This window comes from Manis javanica, chromosome 5, assembly GCF_040802235.1.
Source record: "Manis javanica isolate MJ-LG chromosome 5, MJ_LKY, whole genome shotgun sequence".
Lineage (NCBI taxonomy): Eukaryota > Metazoa > Chordata > Mammalia > Pholidota > Manidae > Manis > Manis javanica.
Genome location: NC_133160.1, coordinates 118,726,496 through 118,745,185, shown reverse-complemented (window position 1 = coordinate 118,745,185; position 18,690 = coordinate 118,726,496). Strand labels below are relative to the sequence as shown.

Sequence of the window (18,690 nt, the reverse complement as noted above, 5' to 3'; positions counted from 1 at the left end):
AGATTCAGAAAGAAGCACTTTACAAACTTCAAACTCCTTTCATATTAAAACTCTGAGTAAATTAGGTATAGAAAGAATTTACCTTTTCAAGAAAACTATATATATAAAATGCAATATTATTCTGTCATAAAAAAGGAAGGACTTTATGCCATTTATGACAATACAGTTGGAAATTGATGTCATTATGCTCAGGAAACAAGTGAGGCAGAGAACAAACACTGTATGATACCAATTTCTGTGGAATTTAAAAAGAACTCATAAAAACAGAGTAGATTGGTGATTGCAGAGCTGAGACAATGGAAGAAATGGACGAAGGTACTAATAGGGCACAAATATCCAGTTTTAAGATGAGTAAGTTCTAGTGATCTGATGTACACCATGGTGACTATAGTAAAAAATACTGTATTTCATTCTAAAAAGGTGATAATTGAATAAATACTAAAATTCATCACAAAAAATGTTAACTAGGTGACATGATGCTTATGTTAACTATACTGTATAGCAATTTCACAATACGTAAGTGTAAGCAATCATCACATTGTTGACCTTAAAATGCTTAATGTATCAATTATATATCAATAATGCCAGAAAAAGTGTTTAAAAAATATTCTGTGCTAAGTAAAGTAGCCAGTCACAAAAAGCATGTAATGTTTCATTTATAAGATATGTTCAGTTTAGGCAACACTCTAAGACAGAAAGTAGATTAAAGGTTGGCCAGGGCTGGAGATTCAGAAAAAGGGATTTCCATCCACAGGGTAAAAGTTTCTTTTGGGAGTCAAGAAAGTGCTCTAAAATTGATTGTCATGGTGGTTGCACAATTCTGTGAAGACACTGTGAACTACTGAATTGTACACTTTAATTTTGGCAATTGTACAGTTTGTAAATTACATGTCATCAAAGTTTTTATACACACAAAGCAAATTATCTCTTGAACCATCATTTCAAGGAATTCTGATTCAGCTGTACCCTAACTTATCTCTAGTTCTTGATTTAGGGAGAATACAGACACAATCACATTTCACTTGCCACCTTTCTTGAAAAACTTCTAAAATAAATTACATAAGATAGATCACTTGCATATTCAAGGTCATTAACTCTTAGCTAGATGGTAGCTGTTAGAATAAAAAAAAATGAAGCACATTTGCTTACAAGCAAAATCATCTACCTTTTTTTGCTTTTTCCACTTGCAATCCAAATGTTGTTCATATAATGTATTTACCTGGAGGTGGAGGAGTTACATATTAACTTCCTGACTGATTTCTCCCTGATAGAAGCACCAGCAATGCTACGCGGGGACAGAAATTTGAAGAGAGACATTGTTCTCCACCAGGATGTCTATGAAATGGATTTCAGTTCCTCTGCTGCTACAGATGGCTTGTTACTTCAGCTCTGGGAGCTGCGGAAAGGTGCTGGTGTGGCCCACAGAATACAGCCACTGGATCAACATAAAGACAATGCTGGATGAACTTGCCCACAGAGGCCATGAAGTGGTTGTTCTGGCATCTTCAGCCTCCATTCTTGTTGATCCCACCAAATCACCTGCTATTAAATTTGAGATTTTCCCTACGTCTTTAACCAAGGTTGAATTTGAGGATATATTTGGACAAATGGTCAGTAGATGGACATATGACCTTCCAAAAGAGACATTCTGGACATATTTTTCACTAATGCAAGAAATTGTGTTGAAATATAGTGATTGTATTGAAAAGCTCTGTAGAGATGTAGTTTTGAATAGAAAACTTATGACCAGACTGCAGGAATCAAGGTTTGATGTCGTTCTTGCAGATGCCATTGGACCCTGTAGTGAGCTGGTGGCTCAGCTACTCAACATACCTTTAGTGTACACAGTTCGTGCTTCTCCTGGCTACACATTTGAAAAGTACGGTGGAGGCCTTCCTTTCCCTCCATCCTATGTACCTGTTATTTTGTCAGAATTAAGTGATAAAATGACATTCATAGAGAGGGTAAAAAATATGTTGTATTTGCTTTATTTTGACTTTTGGTTCCAAACAGTTGATTTGAAGAAGTGGAATCAGTTTTACAGCGAAGTACTAGGTAAGTCGTTTTTTAGTAGGTATTAATGTGAAGTCTTAACTTTCCTAGTGACTTGGAAGGTACATTTGTATGAAGTCAGATAACTTTGTCTTTTACAAATAAAATGATGAAATAGTAATATAAAATATTTCAATATCACAAATATTATGGGAAGGCATATATAATAATAATATTTATATATATTTTTATACTAAGTACATACAATACAATGCACAGATCTTAGTAGACAGCTTGATGAATTTTGACATGTGTATACACTCAGGTAACCTTTGCTCAGACCAATATATCAAACATCCTCACTCAGTTTTCCCCTTCGCCTATTTCACCCTTTCCCACACCACTCTCTGCTATGGCAACTACAGGTCTGTTCTCTGTGACTGTAAGTCTGTTTCTGTTTAGATCATTTGTACATTTGTTTTATTTTTTATATTACACACTTGAGTGAAATCATAGAGTACTTGTCTTTGACTTATTTTGCTTAGCATACTACACTCTAAGTCCATCCATGTTGCTGCAAATGGCACAAATAAATTATTTTTTGTAGCTGAGTAATATTGTACTGTGTATGTGTGCCACATCTTTTTTACCCATTCATCTATGGACATATAGGTTGCACCAATTTTTTGGAATGAACATAGTAATTCATATATTTTTTAGGATTAGGGATTTTGTTTCCTTCAGATAAATTCCCAGAAGTAGAATTGCTTCACATTTTTATTTTTAGTTTCTTGAGAAAATATCATACTCCTTTCTATAGTGGTTGCAACACATTGCAAACCCACCTGAAGTGAATGAGGTTCCCTTTCATCCACATCCTTGACAACACCCCTTATTTCTTGCCTTGCTAATATTAACCATTCTGATTGGTGTGAGGTGACATCTCATTTTGGTTTTGATTTGCATTTCCTTGGTGATCAGTGATGAGCATTTTTTCATGTGTCTGTCAGCCATCTGTGTTTCTTCTTTGAGATGCCTATTCAGGTCCTCTGCCCGTTTTTAATGATATTATTTGTTTCTTTGGTGTTGAGTTGTACTAGTTCTGTATATATTTTGGATATTAGCCCCTTAGTAGATATATCATGTGAAAATATATTCTCCCATACAGGAAGTTACGTTTTCATTTTGTTGATGGTTTCCTTTGCTGTACAGGAACTTTTTAGTTTGATGTAGTCCCACTTGTTTATTTTTGCTTATATTTTTCTTGCCTGGGAGATGTAGGCAGAAAAACATTACTAGCACTGATATTCAAGGATTTACTACCTATGTTTTCTTCTAGAACATTTATGGATTCATGTCTTTGATATGGATTTATGGATATATGTCTGCTCTATTTAGAGTTTGTATTTGTGTATGATGTAAGACTGTAATCCAGTTTCATGCTTTCGCATGTAGTCACCCAGTTTTCCCAATACCATTTATTGAAAAGACTATCTTATCCCCATTGTAATATTCTTGCCTCCTTTGTCATATATTAATTGACGATATAGGTGTGGATTTATTTCTGAGCTCCCATTCTTTTCCACTAGTCTATGTATCTGTTCTTGTGACAGCACCTTATTGTTTTGATTATGTAGCTTTGAAGTATAGTTTGAAAGCAGGCCCTATGATACCTACAATTCTTTCTCAGTCTTTGTCTATTAGGGGTCTTGTAGTTCCATACAAATTTTAGGATTATCTGCTCTAGTTCTGTGACAAATGCCATTGGTGTTCTGACAGGAATTGCACAGAATCTGTAGATTGCTTAGGGAAGTATGGCTATTTTAACCATAGTAATTCTTCCTATCCATGAGTATGGAAAACTTTCAATTTATTTTTGCCTTCAATTTATTTCATCTGTGTCATAGTTTTTAGTGTACACTTTTTCACCTCCTGGATTAAATTTATTTTAATCAAGATATTTCATTATTTTTCAATTAGTTCATTATTTGTATATAGAAACAAAAGATTTGTATATATTGATTTTGTATTGTGAGACTTTACTGAATACATATATTAATTGCAGTAGATTTTTGGTGGAGTCCTCAGGGTTTTCTATATATAATGTCATGTTCTCTGCTGATAATGACAATTGTACTTTTTCCTTATCAGTATGTATGCCTTTATTTCTTTTCTTATTTGAGTACTATAGATAGAACCACCAGGGCTATGTTGAATAAAAATTGTGAGCATAGGCATCCTTACCTTGTTACTGATCTTAGAGGAAAAGCTTTCAGCTATTTGCCATTAAGTATGATGTTAGCTAAAACCACAGTACTCTTAAACATTTTGGCTACATTATCTCAAACTTCTGTCTTAAAATTCCCTTGTACATTCAAATTATATTGTTCTCATCTCCTTTATCTTTTGTTTATTTTTTCCCTTCAGGACGACCAACTACCTTTTACGAGTTAATGAGGAAAGCTGATATGTGGCTCATTCGAACCTATTGGGACTTTGACTATCCTCACCCACTCTTACCCAATGTTCAGTATGTTGGAGGCCTCCACTGCAAACCTGCTAAACCTCTGCCTAAGGTACCTGATTCCTGTTTTGTTTTGTTGTATTTGCTTTGAGGCATTTCACCAATATTCTTGTTTAAAAGAAAGACCACTTTTCAACAATATGAATGTGTGTCCAAACAATATTTGCAGTCAAACCTAACACTTCTTTGCTGTCATTCCAGCATTTAAACAATTCCTCATTTGAGATTCTAGGGTCTGATATCTGACAGCATTAAAGGCATTGTGTAGCCTATTAAATCAGGTATTTTCTACTATATACCATATCTGGACAAAATCTCTGTAAAGATCTCTTGGGGAACATGGTTTCCAATGTATTAGCTGACTAACAAAATGAGAATAGAGAAAATTTACACTGCATATATGATAAAGGCCATAAATTCTGAATACTTAATAAATACCAAATAATTTCTACTACTGATATCTGAAAACTGCCATAGGTAAAATTGCAAAAGATTCTGTTAGCATATTAGATTATGCTCCTCATGGGAAAATGTAATAGTCTTATAAATTGATATTATATCATTAAGAAATAATTTAAAAACAAGCATCTTTTATTAAATTATTTCATGGTCTCTTAAACATGTTTGGCAGCAAGAGAAAAGTAAGATCTCATTCAAAGGTTAATCCAGTTCAATTTTGACTACAAAACGATTAGCTATATGTGGTAATTATCACAAGATCTAAAATTAGTAAATGTTCTATTCAATCTAACCCTATTGGGATTTTTCCAGCTTTATTGAAGTATTACTGACATATCAAATTGTAAGGTACATAAAGTGTACATCATGGTGATTTGATGTACCTACACACTGTGAAGGGATTCCCCTCATGTAGCTTATTAACACATCTATCACCTCACATATTTATCTTTTTTATGTGTAGGAGAATATATAAGTTTTACACCAAGCAAATTTCTATTATATAATACAGTGCTGTCAACTGTACTCACCAGGTTATACATTATACCCCCAGACCTTATTGACACTGCAGATGAAAATTTGTGATCTTCGATCAACCTCTTATTTCCTTTACCCTCCAGTCCCAACCAAACACTTTTCTTCTCTCTTTTTCTGAGTCTGACTTTTTTTGTAAGGGTCACACATATAAGTAATAGTAAGCAATATTTGTCTCTGTTTGGCTTGCTTAACTTAGTATAACACCTTCAAAGTCCATCTGTGTTGTCACCAATGCCGTGAATTAATTCTTTCTCATGGCTGAATTATATTCCTCTGTGTGTGTGTGTGTATCATGTCATATTTCCTTCATTTACTAATCCATTTACAGACAATGAGGTTGTTGTTAGCTATCTTGTCTGTTTTGATGTTTCACTAATGATGGGAGTGCATATATGTTTTCTATATCCTGTTTTCATTTCCTTTGGATACCCAGAACTAGAATTACTGGATAATAGGATAGTTTTTATTTTAATTTTTTGAGGAAACTCCATACTGTTTTCCATAGTTGCTGCACCAATTTACATTCCCACCAATAGTGCACTGGAGTTTCCTTTTCTTCACATCCTCACCACAACAAAGAAAATTTGTTATCTCTTTTCTTTTCGATGATAGGCATTCTAACAAGAGTGAAGCAATATCTCTGTGGTTTTGATTTTCATTTCCCTGAGGATTAGGTATGTTAAGCTCAATTTCATGTACCTGTTATCCATTGTATATCTTCTTTGGAAAATGTCTATTCAGTTCCTCTGCCTATTTGTCAACTGTATTATTTGGTGTTATTTTTATGGGTTCTTTATATAGTTTGACTATTAATCCTATATCAGATATATGATTTCCAAATATTGTCTCCTCTGTAGGTTGCTTTTAATTTTTTTCAAAATTTCCTTTCCTGTGCAAAACGTTTTAGCTTGAGATAGGCCCACCTGTTAATTTAGCTTTCATTGCCAGAAAGGCTTTTTTCCTTTCTGATAACTCATTGTTAGTGTATAAATATTCAGTGGAATTTTGTATATTGAGTTTGTATCCTGGAACTTTACTGAATTTGTTTTTATTAATTCTAACAGATTTTGGTGAAATCTTTAGGGTTTTAAATACATAATGTCATATTTTTTGTAAATAGAGACCATTTTACTTGTTCCTTTCCAATTTGTATGCCTTTCATTTCTTTTCCTTATCTAATTGCTCTAGCTTGGGCTCCCAGTTGCATGTTGAATAAAAGTGGCAATAGTGAGCATCCTTGTCTTGTTCCTAATCTTAGAAGAACAGCTTTCAGTTTCTAACCATTGATTATGGTATTGAGTGTGGGCTTGTCATATATGGACTTTATTATGATGAGGTAGGTTTCCTCTAAACCCAGGTTGTTTAAAGTTTTCATCTTGAGTGGATGTTGGATTTTGTCAAATGCTTTTTCTGCCTCTAATGAGATGATGTGATTTTTATCCTTCATTCTACTATTGATATATGGATCTTGAACCATCCTTGCATCCCTGGAATAAATAAATCCCACTTAGACAGGGTGAATAATCCTTTTATCTCCTCTTTCACTTTTTGAAAAAACTTTTTGAAAAGGATTGAAAATAAAAAAGGATTCTTATTTAAGTATTTGTTGAGTTCAACATGAAGCTGTCTGGCTTTGGAATTTTCTTTGTTGGAAGATGTTTTATTACTGACTCAGTCACCTTACTAGTAATACTCAGTTCATATTTTCTATTTTTTAATGAGTCAGTCTTTGTAGGTTGTATGTTTCTAAAAATTTATTCATTTTACTAGGTTGTCGAATATATTGGGATTCAATTGCTCTTGTTAGTCTCTTATGTCTCTTATTCTTTGTATTTGTGTGGTATGAGTTGTGATATCTTATCTCTAATTTGAGATTTAATTTGTTTGAGTCCTGTGTCTTTGTTTCTTTTGTATGTCTAGCTAAAGGTTTGTCTATTTTGTTTATGTTTTCAAAATAAGAGAACTTAGTGCCAGCAATATTTTCTATTGAATTTTTAGTCTCTATTTAATTTGTGATATTTGTTATTTCCTTCCTTCTAACTTTGGGCTTAGTGTGTTCTTTATCTAGTTCCTTGAATGTAAAGTTAGGTGATTTATTTGATATCTTCCTTTTTTCTTATTGTATTTATCACTGTAAACATTCCTCCTAGGATTGCTTTTGCTGCATCCCATAAGTTTTGTTATGTTGTATTTGCATTTTCATTTGACTCAAGATATGTTTTATTTCCCTTTAATTTATTCTTTGACCAATTGGTTGTTCAGTAGTATGTTGTTTGCTCTCCACATATTTGCAATTTTCCTGTTTTCTTATTTTAATTTATTTCTAGTTTTACATTATTGTGGTCAGAAAAGATACTTGATATAATTCCAATATTCTTAAATAAGAATTGTCTTGTGAAGAATGTTCCATGTGTGCTTGAGGAGAATGGGTATTCTGCTGTGGTTACATAGAATCTTCTGCAAATATTTATCAAGTCGTTCTGCTCTAATGTAGCTAAAGACTAATGCTTCCATGTTGATTTTCTGTCTGGATGATCTATCTTTTTTTGTTGAAAGTGGAGAATTGAGTCCCCTAATATGATTGTATTGCTATCTATTTCTCTTCAGGTCTGTTACTATTTGCTTTATATTTAGGTGCCCCTGTGTTAGGTGTGTAAATAATTGCAAATATGATACCTCTTGTTAGATTGACCCTGATATCATTATATATGAGTTTATTTGTCTTTTGTGGATATTCTCACACTGATATAAGTATAGTTACTCTTAGTTACTTTTGACTTCCATTTTAATGAAATATCTTTTTCCTTTCCTTCACTTTCAGTCTGTGTGTGTCCTTATCATTGAAATGAGTATCTTAGAGGCAGCACATAGCTGAGTCCTTTTTCTTTAGTCATTCAGTCACTCTGTGTATTTTGATTAAATGGTTTAGTCCATTTATATTTATAGTAATTATTGATGGATATGTACTTACTATTCTCATTTTGTTCAGTCTTTTTCTGCTTTTTGTAATTTCTTTTTTCCTTCTTCTCTTGATCTCTTCATCTGTGATTTAATGATTTTTGTAGTGGAATACTTAAGTTTCTTTCTCCTTATCTTTTGTGTATCTCCTATAGTTTCTTGCTCTATAGTTGTCATGAGGCTTACATAAAACATCTTGTATTTATAATTGTCTATTTTAAGCTGATAATAACTAATATTGAAGGCACACTAAAACTCTGCATTTTAACTCTCCTCCATAAACATTTCTTTTTGTTAATATTTTACTTTTACTCATATCCATTCACAATTTATTGTAGTTATTTTTAAATGTTTTTGTCTTTTAACCTTAATTGTAGAGTTATAAATGATTTACCCACCACCATTAAAATTTTCTAAATTTAACTATATATTTACCTTACCAGTGAGGTTCACACTTTCATGGTTTTCATGTTACCGACTAACATCCTTTCATTTCAGCTTGAAGAACTATATTTAACATTCCTTGTGAGACTGCGCAGATGAACTTCTTCAGCTTTTGCTTATCTGGGGTTCCCTTTCTTTCACTTTCAATTATGAAAGACAACTTTTCTGGGCAGAGCATTCTTTATTGGCAATTTTTTCCCTCTAGGACTTCGAATCTATCATGTCAGTTTCATTTAGGATGAAGTTTCTGCTGAAAAATATTCTGATAGTTTTATGGTGGTTTCCTTATATATACTAAGTTGTTTTTCTCTCTGTTTTCAAGATTTTCTCCTTGTCTTTAACTTTTGACAGAAATTTCCTGCCTGACAATTCAACCATTACGATAGCGCCAGTTTATTTCAGGTGTGAGTTCAAACTGAAACATGCATGGCAGGTGCTAACATGGTAGAGAGGGTATTTTTGATTGACGATCACTCTGGTGTTAACACAGTGATCACAAAAAATATATATTTAAGAGTTGCAGTGTGAAGCACTGTGCAATGAATAGCACATTCTAGTGGTACATGAATATTACAGTATGATTTCACCATAAAAGAAGTCATATGCAACAAACCTGAAAATACTGTCACTCAAATATGTAACTACATACACACAGACACAGACACACACATACACATACACTTAATTGTATTATAAATAAGAAGTTTCGGCTATTTTGTGGAAATTGGAATACTATACCAGACTCCCTAATATGAGTAATTCTTAACCTCTAGGTATTAAATGATTTGGAGGGAGTGTTTTAGAAATTCTCATGAAGTATAGGTTTGGATTGTATAACTGTACTAAAACTATACCTAGCCATTCCATTCGTAATGCTTAGTGCTCATAGGGAAATAAAATACTAATGGCCAAACTAAAATAATTAGCCAGAAAACCTGCTTGTAATAAACAAGATCCTGCTTTGTGACCTCCTTCCAACAATCCTTACTAGTAATTAGTAGTATTATGAATGAAGAGTCTTGGTATAATAATAATATTATAATAATATTATAATCTAATAATATTACCTCCTCAATACTGTGTGCTGCCTCTATTTCATTCTTACTTATACATGCACATACAACCATGCAAGCATATATATAATAATGGAAATCAACCTCATATTACATACATCTTATCAAAGGTATTGATGGGTTAGGTCCATTAAAAACAAAAAGTACTGAAAAGAGAGGTGAGCTTCCTCATAAAAATTAAAACTAGAATTGCCATTTAGGCCAGCAATTCCATATCTTGGTATGCACCTGAAATAATTAAAACCAGGATATCAATAAGATATTTGCACACACATTTTATAGCAGCACTATTCACAGGAGCCAAAACATTGAAGCAACCCACGTGTCCATTGACAGATGGTTCAATAAGCAAAATGTGGTATTTATACACAATGGGATTTTGATCAGCCATAAAGTAGAAGGAAATTCCATGGTTCCACATGGAAAAGCTTGAGAACATCATGCTGAGGGAAATGGGCCACTCACAGAAAGACAAATCTCTGTGTTCCTAATTATAGGATGTATTCACACTGCTCAAATTCATAAAGACAGAGACTAAAATAATGGTTGCCAGGGATGGTGAAGGGGAAAATGGGAGATTTTTATATAATGATACAGAGTTCTAGTTTTGCAAATGAAAAAGTTCTGGACATTAGTTCCCCAACAATGTCAGTGCACACACTACTGAACCGTGTAGTTAGGAATAGTGAGCATGGTAAGTGTTAGGTCATGTGTATTCTGCCAGAATTGAAAAAGCAGGCACTACTGCAATAATTCCTGATTACACTGAGTTTCTCTCTTTAGTTGTTTCTCGCAGTCCTTCCAATAGTGTTCGCTATGCTGTTGCTCTTTTGTGATGGAACCAATGCTTTCTCCACAGGAAATGGAACAGTTTGTCCAGAGCTCTGGAGAGAATGGTATTGTGGTGTTTACTCTGGGGTCAATGGTCAGCAACATGTCAGAAGAGCGAGCCAATGTGATTGCATCAGCCCTTGCCCAGATTTCACAAAAGGTTAGATAATGGGCCTTAATAGTGTGCAACTACCTAATGAGTCTGTTCAACTCTGTAAAGGGCCTTCTTACAGAAATTTCCTGCATGCCACCTCAACCTTATGATAGCTCCAGTTCATGTCAGGTATGAGGTCAAACTGAGATATTCATGGCAGGTGCTAAAGTAGTACCGAGGGTGTTTTTGACAATAACTTTGGCATTAACATTATGATCACCAAAAATGCATATTTCAGAGTTGTGTTGTGAAGTTTTGCTACTATAATGGTATTGTAGGCAGGTACGGACGGATACCACTGAATTCTATCCTATCGTTTGTCTCTTTTTGCTACAATATTCCTGAGGGTTGTGTACACACTACAGATGTACCCAGAAAGGTGTTAAATCTTAGCAGTGACATTAAACACAAAATGATAAAGTCTGAAAGGCGTCATCGTCATGCAGTTTAGGTTTGCCAGGTCATCCCAGCCTTTCTTATTTCCCCTAAATTTTGGAATAGGCCTTTTCAGTGTGCTTTTCAGGGTCCTATTCAGGAAATGATGGCCAGGGCTCACCAAACTGCATTAGGTAACCATCCAGCCACAGTGATTTAGGAGAGGAAAACTGACATGCCCTGATGGACTCGGCCCTAATCAGAGGGAAGGGAGAAGGTAAACGAGAAGGAGGGACGTAGGTCCACCCTCAAGGTGACCCCATGCTTAATAACATTGGACCTGGAAAGGACACTGCTTTTAACCTATCAGAATAAAAACTCCTCTTGTTTGAGGAAGAAGAGAATATATGAAGGAGCCAACCAGAAGCAAGCTTAACATGGAAAAGATTCAGATATCGCCTCTCCATAAGACAGCATTTTATTTTTTTCTGATATATAGTCTATAACTGCTCTATTGGGTGTTTGTGACCTTTTTCTATTTTCCAAACTGAAACAGCTTTTCCTTATCACCTATGCTAATTTTCTGTTGAAAATCCGAAGTTACTTAAACATTCGTATAGCAAATATCAATTACGACTGTAAATTATAAATCAGTTTAAAAGGACCACTGGGGAACTCCAAAATCAGAACCTGTTTTGGCACAGGGCATATAAATTACTTGGCTGTAGGTCCCAGATTAACCAACATTGTCAGTGTTTTGTAGTACATGACTGAAGTGTGAGCAGTCAGTTGAATGAACTATAGCATCATCACAGCTTTGGATTTTTTGTGGCAGGTATACTGTTATATATGAAGTACTGACAGGCTCTTTTATCTACATTTGAAGAATTTCCACACTTATAAAATAGTAATGATACTCTGGATTCATGTAGATAATCACCTCTTTAAATTTTTCTTGCAAGTAGTGCCTAACAATTAATAATCTAGAAGAAGATAAATGCACTTACTAAGGAGAAATTATCTAGGTTAATAAATTATCAATAAACAGAATTGTTTATTTCTCACAAGAAGTAAATTCCACAAATTAGCCTTTCTATAAATCAAAAAATGTAAAACTAATAAAATAACTTTTGGAACAAATGGATATAAGTGAACTCTTCTCTGTGTGTTACACTAAAAAAGTATTGTTACATTGGAAGATAAGAGCAATTATCATGAAAAGATAAAATAAATGTATAGATCTTAGTAACTTACTACTTTTTTGTACTACAATTATAATGACTACCTAAAAATGTCTTAAATACTTTGATTTCTCATTGATAATCTCAGTTGCCTCACCTCTAAGTGTGAAACATCATGACTGCATACATAACCTGATTGAATATAAAATAAGAATGCAAAATTTGGATATTCCTATTATACCAGTGTTTTATAGTTCTCATTTTTAACATCACTTTGTCCTTACCACTTATGTATCTATGTAAGTTATTTAACTAGATTCTCTCTTAATTTCTTTAGAATTTTCACATGGTATAACTTGTATGTTTACCTCATAGAATATGGTAATTTTCTTTACCCGAAAAGGTTCTGTGGAGATTTGATGGCAAAACACCAGATACCTTAGGGCAGAATACTCGGCTGTATAAGTGGATCCCCCAGAATGACCTACTCGGTAAGAATTGAAAAAACAAACTCTGAAATGACAGTAACTCCACCCAGTGATAATAGTTCACCAGGGAAAAAATTTACTGAACATTAATTATTGAAAAACTCAAAAACAAAACTTAACTTCCATATATTTGTTTTTCAGTCCTAGGGGTAAAAGGATAAGCTATAACTGTTGTCATGTATTATACAGTCTCATTAATTATACTGTCTCTTTATGGCCAGAACCACAGTACTCTTATTTCAGGTATAATTATTTCTCTCAGAGAATTTTTCAATAGTCACATGGATCTTTACTCTGGCTCCCAGTTCTCCCACATTGTGTCTATCCTTTCCCCTTTGTGGGAATTTCAGGCCATGAAAAATAAAAGCCGCCTTTACTACTAGTGATTCTCCATTCTCTATAGGAAAATATCCATAATCTTCATGAAGTGATAACACATTTCAGATTAAACTATAGCCTTTCCTTCCTCTGATTCCAGAGCCATCACTGGCACATTCCCAGCTGCCTTGACACCCTGTATGTCAGACTCAGTGGCTTCACTATTTCTTTAAGAGAATATGTCCTAATGTGCCATCTCCTTTTTTCTCTGCACGTTTCTTATATCTGAAATGTTCTCTTTCAACTTGTCCACCACAATCTTGTATTCATTTTTAAGTCACAAGTACCACATCAATCTTCATTTATCTTCCAGCAGACTTATGTGCTTCTTGTTCTGAGATCTGAGAAACATTTTAATGCAGTTTCCTGTGTATATAAACCTGTGATCTAGAACACACTGCCTCTTTCAGTGCCTTCTATTGTCCAAATCTCATTTTATTTCTAAGATTCATAATTATAATTTGCTAAAATTCACCTAATCCTAGGTCATCCAAAGACCAAAGCCTTCATAACTCATTGTGGAGCCAACGGCATCTATGAGGCAATCTACCACGGGATCCCAATAGTGGGCATTCCTTTGTTTGGAGATCAACCTGATAACATTGCTCGCTTAGAGATCAAGGGAGCGGCTGTCAGACTGGATTTGAGAACACTGTCTAGTACAGATTTGCTCGGTGCATTGAAGAGAGTCATTAATGACCCTTTGTGAGTATCACAATTTTTTTAAATACATAGTATATACAGATAGGTTCTTTTGTCAAAAGTGAGCATGAGTTTCATCCTATATTTAAGAAGCTAATTTTGAAAACTTTAACATGATGTCACCTATCTTAAATCTGCTCTTACTTTCAACAAGACGTTCATTTCAAAGTTGCATGTTAAGCCCAAGACTTAATGAGTAACCAATGTGTACCACAATTTCCTACAGAATCAATGCAAAAGTTATACAGGTAATTGTAAAAAGAAACATTTATAAAAATATTATAGAATCCAAAATGAAAGAATGAAGACCTTAGGTTATGTAAAATGTTCCAATTCAATACCAAAACTTGCTGAAATTATGAATCGTTTTTTGCTAAATAACTTTTATCATTATTTTAATATATTTTATAATGATATGTAACTTACATACCATAAAATTCCATGTTTATGTATAACAGTCAAGTATATCTTGTATGTTACAAAGTTATGAAACCGTCATTATAATCTAAATTTTCATCAACCCAAAAAGAAATCTCATGTGCCTTAGAGGTCACTCTCCATTCTCCCTGCCTTAGCCAACCATTATTGTACTTTCTTATAGTTATAAATTACCATAGTCTGAATATTTCATACCAATGGAATGAAAAATATATGATATTTTGCAACTTCTTTTCACTTACCATGCTTTTCATTTTTATCCATGTGGTAGTTCTGTATTGCTAAATAATATTCTAGGGTATGGGTATGCTACATTTATTTACCCATTTATCACTTAATGAACATTTTGACTGTTTCTCCATGCGGCTATTATCAACACTGGTATACGCATTTTTGTGTGAACATAAGTTTTTTCATTTTTTTTGGATGGATATCTAGAAGTAGATTTACTAGGTCATATATGGTAACTCTTTGAGGAACTGCCAAACTTATGTCAAAAGAAGAGTTTGCCATTTCACATTTCCATCAGCTATGTATGAGAGATCCATACTTTGTCAGCACTTGTTATCATCTATCTTTTATTATTATTATTATTATTATTATTATTATTATTATTATTATTATTATTATAGTCATTCCAGTGGGTTGAGTGGTCTTTCTTTGAGGACTCGATTTGCATCTTCCTCATAGCAAAGGCTATTGATCATCTTTTCATATGCTATTGGCCATTCATATATTCTCTTTTAGAGTAAGGTCTATTCCAATACTTGGAAAAGTTTTGAATTTGGTGGTCTTATTTTTGAATAAATTTAATTATTTGTGTACTATGGATACAAGTATATTATCAGATATATGATTTGTTAATATTTTCTCTCACTCTGGATCGTTTGGTTTCTCTATTTCTTGATTGTGTCTTTTGAAGCATAAAAGTTTTTAAATATGATAAGATGGATATTACACTCTTCCATATTATATATAAGGTGGTCGAATTTGTAGTGCCTAGCATCACAACCATCAATTCAGCATTTATTACTGCTATCAGCATTTATTGTATTAGAAGTTAACACTTAAGAAATGCTCAAAAAATGTATATTATCAAGAAAATGGTAGAATAATTGAAGATAAAAATACTTTTAAATAGGCAAGAAAGAACAGAAAAAGAAGCATGAGGAAGGTTGGACAAATTAAGAAGAAACAGAATAAACTGGTAAATGAAAATGTAAATATGTCAGTACTTACATTAAATCTAAACAGGTTAAATCGTTTAAAGAGAATTTAAAATTGTCAGACATAATCTTAAAACCTATATATACTGATTATAATATGTGCTTAAATAGAAGTGTAAGAGATTGTAAGTATGAAGGTAGGAAAAGATCTATGCAGCCAATAATCATACAAAGATATTGTACCTATTATAGTATCACACATCATAGTCTAGAAACACTACTAAAAATAAAAAAAAATATTTCATAATAATAAATAGAAAAATTTTTCAAAGCAAAATAATTTATCAACTGGAAACACCTACTAATAAAACCTCAAAATAAAGCAAAAATTGGCAAAAGAAAAACTAATATACAAATGTATAATCATAATCATAATCATAATAGTTTCTAAACACCTTCCTTAAAAATATAAACAGAAAAGGTCAAAATAATGGATAAATACCTGAAAGTTTTGAAGAACACAATTTAAAAATGCAAATTCATTGAGAGATATATAGTTATAGATAAAACTAAAGAGAATACACATTTTTTCAAGATTGGAATAAATATTGGAATTGACCATATGCTAATTCATATACCAAGACTCAGTACTTTGAAATATACAAATCAGAAAGAGTATATTGTCCAGCTTACTAGAATTCACTTTGAAATTGTCAAAAAGAAAGATAGCTAAGACATCTCTAAATTTTGGAAATTAAAATACTTCTACATTATTCAGTCAATAAAGATATCATAATCATAAATATGCCTTTTCTCAGCAACTCCACTTCTAGATATATACAAACAGAATGGTAAAAATATGAAAACCAAAAGACATGTAAGATTTTTATTAGTAATTAGAATAGTAATAGTAATTACTAATAATAGCCAAAAAATTGTTAACACAAATATCTGTTATTCAATAAGTCTAGAGATTATTGGTGATATGGCCATGCAAAGGAATATTATACAGCAATGGAATTAACCAACAGGTGACACACAAAAGACAAAAGGAAATGAGTACTGTTATATGATTCCAAAATATAAATATGAGAAACTAATTTATGGTGCTAAAATTTAGGATACCCATTAATTCAGGGAAGATAGAAGTGACTGAAAGTGTCAAGGAAAACAGGGTGCTTCTGGGTAGCTTGTGATATCCTATTTCAATATCTGAATAATAGGAACATTAGTGAATTCACTTGAAAATAATTTTCTAGCCCATTCTGAAGTTTTGAGCAATTAGGCTTATGCGCATTTTTCTTATGTATTTCATACTTAAATGTTTATTATAGAAAATAAAGTGTATTTTAAAAACTCTAGGAATCAAGTAAAAAAAAAAAAAGAACACACACATGCACAAATGGAAGGAAGCTTAGATTTGCCATCACAGAGTGGCACAGTGAGAAGGCCAGTATGCCCACAGGAGAGTGTGCGTGCACCCAAGGTTTGGAGAAGCTGTTGCCAGAGTCTGTCCATGCAAGGTCCTGTAGGCCAAGAACAGATTTGGAATTTAGTCTAAGTGTGATGAAAGGTCAGATGGAAACTTCAGCAAAGAGCATCATAATCTGATGTTTATTTCAAAGAGCCTACTGGCTACAGGATGGAAAATAAAGAGGAGGGATAGTAGAGAAGAGTGGACGCACAGGGACTGGTGAAGAATCATTTCACCCATCAAGACACAATCCACATTAAGTACTTCATGAGGACTATGTAAAAGTGCACTTTCACCATCTCATTCTTCATCACCTCTGCTAGAAAAAATTAAACTACCCCATCTTAACTTTGTTTTCACTTTTTTATTATTTGTTAATCATAAAATTCCAATTTGAAACCCAAACCCAACTTAAAAATGTACTACTTCTGCAATTTTATAACACTTATTTTGAATCATTCATAAGACACTTTTCAAAAACCTTTCATGGGGATGATATGCTTAGGGAAATTAACTTCCTTTCCATGTTGCTATCTTTGTATTTCCCCTGCAGATATAAAGAGAATGCTATGAGATTATCAAGAATTCATCATGACCAGCCAATGAAACCTCTCGACCGAGCGGTCTTCTGGATCGAGTTTGTCATGCGCCACAAAGGAGCCAAGCACCTGCAGCCAGCCTCCCATGACCTCACCTGGTTCCAGTACCACTCCCTGGATGTGATTGGGTTCCTGCTGGCCTGTGTGGCCACTGCTCTATTTGTCATCACAAAATGTTGTCTGTTTTGTTGCTGGAAGTTTGCTAAAATAGGAATGAAGGAAAAAAAGGAGTAGTTGTGAGGCCGGAAGCTGGGATGACTCACAGATGGGCCTCCTCCAGTTTATTCCAGCAAGAAGCTGTGATGTAAGGTTCCCTTCCTCCTGCTATAAAACGACTTTTCACAATTTAGCTTATCAGATCAAATTTGTTTTCAAGGTATTTACTACTTGTTTAAGAGTTAGAAATATGTCATGCTAAAGAGAAAAAAACTGGCATAAAATAAAACTATTCTTCTAATTTGGAAGGTATACCAATAAAAGTGAGCTTAACTGTATTTCCAACCATGCAGGAGGACAGAAAAGCCTTATTCACCCCATCAGTATTATTGTGCAAAAATTCAGCATATTTTAATTTCCTTTTGGTCCAGAATTTTATAATTTTATCTTTTGCTAAGGAACCCATTCAATAATTAGAATTCAATAATTGATCATTTTTATTGTGCATATGTCCTCAGCAACACTCCTTAACTATGTTTGTGAAATTAGAAATATAACAACTTCAACCTGCTTCTGTGGCTCCAGGAGGAAGGCGGCCCCCACCCTGGGCAAGTTCTTTATGAACCTGCTGATAATGAAGAAAGACAGGGAAAGGAGATAGGGTTTTTATTTTTCATGGCTCAGTCTCTCTCACAGCACCCCCCCGACATCCTTCATCTTTGGCCCCACTAGCAAGGTAGTTCCCCATCCCTGTGACCAGG

At 33.5% G+C, this 18,690-nt stretch overlaps 1 protein-coding gene across 3 annotated transcripts; it reads left to right on the top strand.

The window, feature by feature from the left end:
- The first annotated feature begins 1,266 nt into the window (after positions 1-1,266).
- Positions 1,267-18,118, top strand: LOC108393318 (UDP-glucuronosyltransferase 2B18-like). Of its 3 annotated transcripts, none has more exons than XM_037026617.2 (6): positions 1,267-2,055; positions 4,420-4,568; positions 10,847-10,978; positions 12,932-13,019; positions 13,880-14,099; positions 17,728-18,118. In XM_037026617.2, the coding sequence occupies exons 1-6, from the start codon at positions 1,332-1,334 to the stop codon at positions 18,005-18,007; spliced, it is 1,593 nt and encodes a 530-aa protein (XP_036882512.2). In that variant the 5' UTR covers positions 1,267-1,331; the 3' UTR covers positions 18,008-18,118. The 3 variants fall into 3 exon arrangements, with proteins under 3 accessions (XP_036882512.2, XP_036882516.2, XP_036882514.2); XM_037026621.2 differs by lacking the exon at positions 1,267-2,055 and adding an exon at positions 2,366-2,434; XM_037026619.2 differs by lacking the exon at positions 1,267-2,055 and adding an exon at positions 2,379-2,417.
- The last annotated feature ends 572 nt before the right edge of the window (positions 18,119-18,690 follow it).